The following is a 7943-nucleotide window of genomic DNA, read 5'->3' as shown; positions in this document are numbered from 1 at the left end:
CCCTTTTAGACAACTTAGCGAGGTGTATTAAGACCAAATACTCCTACTATCATGTGAAGCTATCTCATGATCGGACTGTAGTAGAGCTTGATGCATTATTACGATCCAGTAGTGACTGTAATGTTTGTAAAGAAAAGAAATCAAGATAGATATTGAGAGGTATGGAAATGTCATTAAATGGCAAGTTCATATACTACACTATTACTGCTGCTGTAAATTTCACTATGAACATGTACTCATGGAAATCTGCATGTAATGTTGTTCATTGTATAGTTCTGAAGTACGCAGATCAGAATTTTCGGTGCAGTCTTCTGTGAATATATTTATAGTTATATATAATTTTACAAGTAATGTGTTTGATATACAGGGGAAATAATAGAACTACAAACAACCAAGCATGAGAGAAAACCTTGTATCCAACGTCTTCAGTAGTTAACAACCTCTCTGCACCATAAGTTTACAGATTCGCACTGGCACACTGATTTTCAGTATGTCCACTTCCCTTGTAATTTAACTCTTGTTGGTGTTGAATTTTCATACAGAAAATAAGTAACAACCGAGGGCTAATAATTCTAGTACACTCTTCTCAACTCCGGACGTTCTAGTTGTAGACCAGAAGATGAAGGATACCACCTGCTACAGTTTTACTCAACAAAGGTGTTGCATTTAGTTGTTTTGATTTCTTGTTAAAATCAAAGATGTTCTATTTCCAAGTCCTGGTAGAACCTCTCATGCTTCTAAATGAGGTATAGAAACCTAGATTCATAAAAATTGAGGGGTAGCCAGTTACAACATAATTCTTACGTGATCTGATGATTAGTTCCAGTTTAATTAAGATATAGAGGGTATGCAATTCCAAAAGTTAAATGCTCATATGCCAGAAGATATTTGCTGTGAACTTCATATTGATCATAAACTCTCATGGAAAGTAGGATCATCAGACTTCATGGTTTCCCTTGATTTAAATGTGGGCTGAACATTCTGAGTTAAATATCGTTATATGAATCAAACTCTAAACTAACCAAGACAGGGACTGCTATTTTGCTTTATCTGATATCTGATTCTTTATCCCATGATTCACATTTGCCTTGTTACTGGGGAACTGAGTAGCTAACATGAAATTTCTACCAGAAGAGGACTGGTGAAAGGGCTAGGCACAATTTACGAAGATCTGGAATGAAAGTACCATGTTACTATGTTAGACTCCCTAATCATTGCCCATGTTGGATAAGAAAAACAATGGAGTGTTCTAGATGTTCATCAAAGAAAGCACTTGGACCATGTTTTCTGTCAAAAACTAAACCATACCAGTGGTCCAAATATGATTTATGTGGTCCTTCATTCTTTCATGAAATTCATATAGCAAGTTGCTTGTTCAGGTAAAGGAGAAGTAAACACCTTGAATTCAATGCTATTAATTTGCTGCATTTCTTCGTACCCTTGCAGCATGGTTTTGTGACTAACATTATTGGTACGAGTGAAAACAAGCTAAGCCAGCTCTGGTGAACTTGGTTTGTTAATTTCGGAAATGTAATGCCAAATGCAGCCTAAAAAATCTCGGGTTAGTAGGACTCCCCATCAACAGTTGGTGGTGGCTAAGTCTCAAATTTTCTCTATGATATATACTCTCCAAAATGACTCCTTGCAGTTGGATCATATCTCTATGTTACCTGGGAAACTAACTCTAGAGTGGTCTTTTGGCAACAAGATTGGAAATCTGAAAACTGGATAAAACTAAAAAGAAAGCCAGAAATCCTAAAGCAACCCACAACTGAGATGACAAATATTACTTATAAAGCAGAGAGACAACTACATGGGCATAAAGAAAAATATGAACCTAGATATGCAGCTGGCTATGGTTATACAATGCATGAATAGGCTGAGGACCACAGAAAATTGGTTCTTGTTCTAACTGGTCCTGGTGGACCAATACTGCTAAGTTTGGCTTTAACTGTGGATTTTCTCAGCTCCAGAATTGTGGACAACAAGCTTCCATTGAAACAATCAGACTGATTAAGTGATCTTCAACAACCAATCTGACCTATGATGCCACCCTCACTCTGAATCGCGCATGAGAGTTGATTGTGATTACGTTGTAGGGATATTGTTCTACATGGGAGACCATTATTCTTATCGTATTAAGGTTTTTCGAGAATTTGGACATAAAATTCCACATCGGAACAATTCAAGATGCTTAAGTTGAGAATGCAGTCGTGCAAACATTGGGGACCAAAAGAAAGTTAGCTCCAGATTGCGATGTTCTGGAAAACAAGCATCCAATGATATCATTGGAAGAGTTTTGGGTGGTTTAAAATGGACTGGAACAACAAGGTGATAAGTTTTCAAAGAATTTGTAGATCAAATACAACAACATTAAGTGCGTTTAGCTGGACATTACTACCAAGTCGAACCATGTTTTTGGAGATGGAACTCACTCAATATATACAAGATGCTCTAGTGTAAACAATGCTGTTATTGGTATTTTCCTATATAGTATAACAAGCTAGTGTAGGTAGCCTAGGATGCAGGGCATAGGCACACCAGGAAAGCAACAAGAGGGTCATTGAATTGAATCATTGAATGCATATCTTGTCATTGCTCTCAGTCTCTAAGAATCCAAGATATATAGTCTATCATTTTATCTTACCATGTGAGTGAAAAAGTGAAACATGGGACTTAGCATATCATTGTAGCCTTTCTAGCCTTTGATTTTAGCTTCAGAATAAGGTCCACAAAAATAACATATGCATAAAGAAATAGTGTGGTAACATTGAGATAGAGATTCTCTGATCTTTTGACAACATCAAACTTTCCAAAAGAAAGGATATGGTTTTATCTATCCATCTCTCATCTGCATTTCTCGTTTGGTCCAAGTTGTAACTGATACAGCAAGCTCTGATTTCCAGACAGTCAATTGTATAAAACTCAAATCAAAGAAAACTCATGTTTAACCAAGGATTACATAAAGTTGTTAATTTATGATTAAATTAGGGCAATGCTCATGTAAACAGTAACATTTCGAAGGAAGAAAATTTTACCAACACGAAAACTCTTCCATGCTAATCAAGTTTTGACCTTTGAATGGAGGTGTCTTCAAGCATGTTCAGTTGTTATTCACCATCACATTTAGTAATATCCTGCTTCAAGAACTCTTACCATTGTTAATATACAAGGAAAAAAACTTTTACAGTTTCACTCAGCAAAAGAAGAAGGTAAATCAGAAAAGCAAAATCAGTCCCAATCCAGGTGAGGTGGCAAAACCTAGGTGAATAGGGGGAAGGGGACAAAGAAACAGGAAACATAAAACCTCACATAGAGCAATAGAGAGATTCACAAAATGTAGGACAGGGCGGAGACTCAGAGACAGAGAAAGAAAGAAGAAACAAAACATGGGTTTTGAGTTTGAGTTTGAGTTTTGAGTTTGGAGAGAGAGAGTAGCACCCACATATTAAATTGAAATTTCAAAGAGAGAGACGGAGAGAGAGACGGAGGGAGATGGAAAGAAAAGAAAAGGGTGCAGCAGAAAGTGAAAGAAAAAAGCGAGGATGGATGGTGAAAAAGTTGAAACGCAGAGGAGTATCAGTAAGAGGAGGGGTTTGTAGTACGCCACCGCCCATTTGGAGACTCGAATTATATACTGAGCCTCACACCAACAAACCCAACAACTCTGAGTTTCTCAACCTGAAAGCCAACACCACATCAATCTCTGCCAGAAATCTCTGTGCTGGTCTCTGGGAAATTGAGTCTTACCAGAACCCACTTGCCCAAATGAGTAGAGCAGGAGCTAGACTTGCCCACAAGCACAGGAAGAACAATGGGGCTGAGCTTAACACTCCTACTACTAGGGGCCCTCATGATCAGGTAGTGTTTGGTTTTGAGTTTTGTGGGCGTTTGTGTTTCTTTTGGATTTGTTTAGTTGTTTTGTCTAATTTAAAGTGTTTGGCTTTTATTGGATTATAATTGTTTTCTGATAATTGTTCTGAAGCCTGATATTTAAAGTGTTTGGCTTTTATTGGATTATAATTGTTTTCTGATAATTGTTCTGAAGCCTGATATAGAAATGTCATGTGTTTCTAAAAGTCTTGCTGATTTGGTATTGCTTGCTATTTAGTTTCAGCCAGTTGCTAGATTCACTGTCATTTGGTTAATTACCTGAATTACTTACACTACTTGCAGTTTACTTTTGATTCTGTAAGTTCTGAACTTCTGAAACATCAAGTTTTGTATAAATTATTTCTTATTTCTTCAGAGCTTTCAGCAATTTTGGCTGTATATTTGTTTCATCCTGCGCTTTATGATATTATCATGTGTTAGGATGAGGAAAGTTGAATTTTTCTTAGTGCAACTAGATTTAGCGTTTTTTTTCTTTTTTCTCTAGTGATTTCTTTGTTTAGTTTAACTGGCATTGTTAATATGTTAGCATAGAACTATCTTGATGGAAAGATGAAGCAGCATGAGTAGGCGTTGTGTAGAACATGAGAGTTGTGCTGTGATTTTTACTGCTTTGAAGTTATGTGTATAGTTAGTTACTGACTCTTCCCTTTTGTCTCATTCCAGCCGGCAAGTGCAAGCAGTTTGAGGAAGCTTGTATCCACATCACTGATACAGCACCATCAAGCAGTTGAGAGCAATGGTCATGCTCGTCAGCCCCTATCTCCTTCTAGTTGTGGTAGCTCAATGGAGGTGTGTAATTATGTCTCCTTGTTCATCTAAAATTTTGTTCTTGTTTTTTGTTTTTTTTTTCACTTGAAGATGTTATATGCAATCAGGATTGATAACTGAGCTTCCAACTCCTTGAACGTAGTCAAATTTCAAGAGGATTTTGTTTTTGTAAAGTCCAAGAGTGGTCAGCATAAATAGTTGAGTAGCAATGAATATGTAGATAACTTTTATAAAGATACAGAGCTTTAGTTAGAAACTAACTGTGTGCTAAAAAAAATTATGGAAAAGTGTAGGAATGTTTTGAAACAGAAATTATAGACAGAAGTCATATGACAGATTGTTGAAAATTAGCTTGATATAATATGCCTTAGTACAATACTTTCATAGTGAGAAGAAAAAAAAAACATCAGTTTGGTGAGGGATCACAAAGAAAGTAAAATTTTAATGCATGACAAAAGATTTCTGTTATGAACTCACATAGATTGAGAAGCCAATGTACCCAATATCTGTGTTTGGTGGACTGAAATCTCAGATAGCCTTTGATTTTTGTAGGTCACACCATATAAGGGAAGGAAGGGTGAGTCAAGTTGTGGTCTTAAAACATCCACAGAATTACTTAAAGTACTCAATCGCATCTGGAGTCTTGAAGAACAACATGCATCTAATGTATCAATAGTAAAAGCACTGAAGATGGAACTACATCATTCTCAGGCTATAATTAAACAGCTGGTGCATGAAAAGCAATGGGACAGGCAAGAAATGGATGACTTGATGAAGCATATTTCAGAACAAAGTCAAATCAAAGCAGCTGTCCAGTTGGTTAGGGATGAGCTAGAAGGTGAAAGGAAGTTGAGAAAGCATTCAGAGAGCCTACATCGCAAGCTAGCTCGAGAGCTTTCTGAAGTGAAATCTGCTTTCTCCAATGCTTTGAGAGAGCTTGAAAGGGAGAACAAAGCGCGTATCCTATTGGAAAACTTGTGCGATGAGTTTTCCAAGGGAATAAGAGAGTATGAGAAAGAGGTGCGGTCTCTGAAGCACAATCATGAGAAAGATCAGGGTGGTTTGGCCAGCTCTGAAAGATTAATTCTCCATATTTCAGAAGCATGGCTCGATGAACGGATGCAAATGAAGATAGCTGAAGGTCAGAATGATTTTGGAGAGAAGAATACAATTGTGGACAAGTTAGGTTTTGATATAGAGACCTTTCTTCAAGCTAAACGATCTGCTGACTTGAAGATAAATATTGATTTGCCCCAAAAGCAGCTCAAGGAAAACTGCTCACGCCGACAATCATTAGAGTCCTTTCCATTGAATGAGGCTGTAAGTGCACCAGGAAATGCGGCTGGAGATTCTACTGATAGTGGTTCACACTATTTAGTCAGGAGTGTTAGTGGAAAACGAATCGCACGAAGCTCTAGCCAATGGAAAAATAATGATGCAAAGGGACAATATGGAGGAATAGAGAAATCGAGTTCCATGAAGAAAAAGGCAGAGGAGCCCATGAAGAGAAATATGTCGTCTGGTTTGCAAGGACAGTTTAAACAACACATGGCGAGAACCATGTCCTGTGATGGAAACAGAACCCTGCCTGCAGATAGGGAAGATGGCGAGCTGGGAGAAGAGAATGCAGCTATGGTTGACAATCTTGAACAGTCTGTATACTCTAATGCAATCAGAGAAGGTCTGCAGGAAACACAAAGCAAAAGGGTGGAGGCACATGGATTGGATTTATTAAAATCCAATAATCCTGACAGTAACTGCAAGGTGAAAACTTGTATCCAATCTGTGTTTACAGGTAATGCTAGTCCAGTTCAGAAATGGAAGTCTAATCTAACAGCCCCAGATTTTGGAAAATCTGAATCTTCTTTGGATTGGCCCCCAGACCTTGATGAAAATACCTTGATGGCAAAATTACTTGAGGCAAGGTTAGAAGCAAAGAACTCGCGCACCAGAAGTTCTAAAGGGCCTTTGTAGTTTGATGAGACTTGTAGATCTGCTCATAGTAAACTTCTCATCGAGAATGGGTGATCCTTGGCTTGAGGTCTCGATCTTTGTAAACTCCGATTCTAGTTCAATGTTAAACAAAATGCAGAACAATTTTGTTCTCCCTAGTAATTTTAGAGTTACACTGTACATGAGAATTGTTTTGTATTTACCTTGTTCATATTACCTTATCGAAAAAATGTTTCTTTGAAAAGGGTTCTATTTTTCAGCCATGGATATTGGAATGAGGTGGATCCTAATTCTATATTGTTCCTTGTTGCATATGATCATATATCATAGCAACCAGGACCACATTTACAGTGTGATGGCCATGAAAGCTACTACTAATTATCTAGAAGGTAACATGGAGACAATATTAGCACCATCAGTGACACATTGCATTTTCTAATCTCTGTAAATGATAAAAATTTTGGTTTGCTGAATTGCTTTTGACCATATAGATAGCTAAAGAACTATGCTTTAACCCATCAAATGGTACTTGATCTCTGAGTATCTAAAACCCAAAAGCAATACCAGATTCTGATGAGTTGCTGACTATAAACATTAACCTCCCATTCCCAATTAAGTTGATTGAAGTCTTAAATTAATTTGTTGTTAGATCATTTGCTGTCATGGGAAATGTCCCACTGCCCACCTTCACCAAATAAGATTCAAAAATAGTGTTCAAGTTATAAAATAAGTGACCAGAAATTCTGGAATATATACTTGGTGGTGACTGGTGAGTGTGACTGGACTGCCTGTAAGCATAGTTTCTTCTCCCAAATCACTGGCTTATATTGCCTACAATATAGCAAAGTTAAATTGATTGTGGCTTATAAAACTTTATTATGCTGCCTACTATGTTTTGTCTGTTAAAAGATGGTGATTCCTGATCAAAGTATTTCTTTTTCATAATCCAGTAAGCAAATTGTGCTTATAATTAAAGAACACAATAATTGTGCGAGATGATGTTCAAACCTAAGCTTAACAAAATATATGGTTTTTCTTATATCAAATGTAGTGGACCACTATGGAAAAGCAACAATGAAAGAACTAACTTAGTTTTGAGGGAAAAAAATTCAAACAATATCTGACCTTTTAAAGAAGCAAAGCTTTGGTATCCCATATTTCAAAAGACACAATAATTGTGCGGGATGATGTTCAAACCTAAACTTAACAAAGTATATGATTTTTCTTATATCAAATGTAGTGGACCACTATGGAAAAGCAACAACATAGGAACTAACTTAGTTTTGAGGAAAAAAAGTCCAAACAGTATTTAACCTTTTAACGAAGCA

The 7943-nt window shown here is 36.9% G+C and overlaps 1 protein-coding gene across 1 annotated transcript; it reads left to right on the top strand.

Moving 5' to 3' along the window:
* Window positions 1-3391: 3391 nt before the first annotated feature.
* LOC101300849 (uncharacterized protein At5g41620-like) lies at window positions 3392-6691 on the top strand. The gene is made up of 3 exons (XM_004306659.1): window positions 3392-3861; window positions 4558-4683; window positions 5215-6691. Exons 1-3 carry the CDS (start codon window positions 3496-3498, stop codon window positions 6634-6636), a joined length of 1914 nt encoding a protein of 637 aa, XP_004306707.1. The 5' UTR covers window positions 3392-3495; the 3' UTR covers window positions 6637-6691.
* Window positions 6692-7943: the final 1252 nt, after the last annotated feature.

The sequence above is a fragment of the Fragaria vesca genome, linkage group LG7, assembly GCF_000184155.1.
Source record: "Fragaria vesca subsp. vesca linkage group LG7, FraVesHawaii_1.0, whole genome shotgun sequence".
Lineage (NCBI taxonomy): Eukaryota > Viridiplantae > Streptophyta > Magnoliopsida > Rosales > Rosaceae > Fragaria > Fragaria vesca.
Note: the sequence above shows the minus strand (reverse complement) of the source record. Positions and strands in the feature narration are given on the sequence as shown.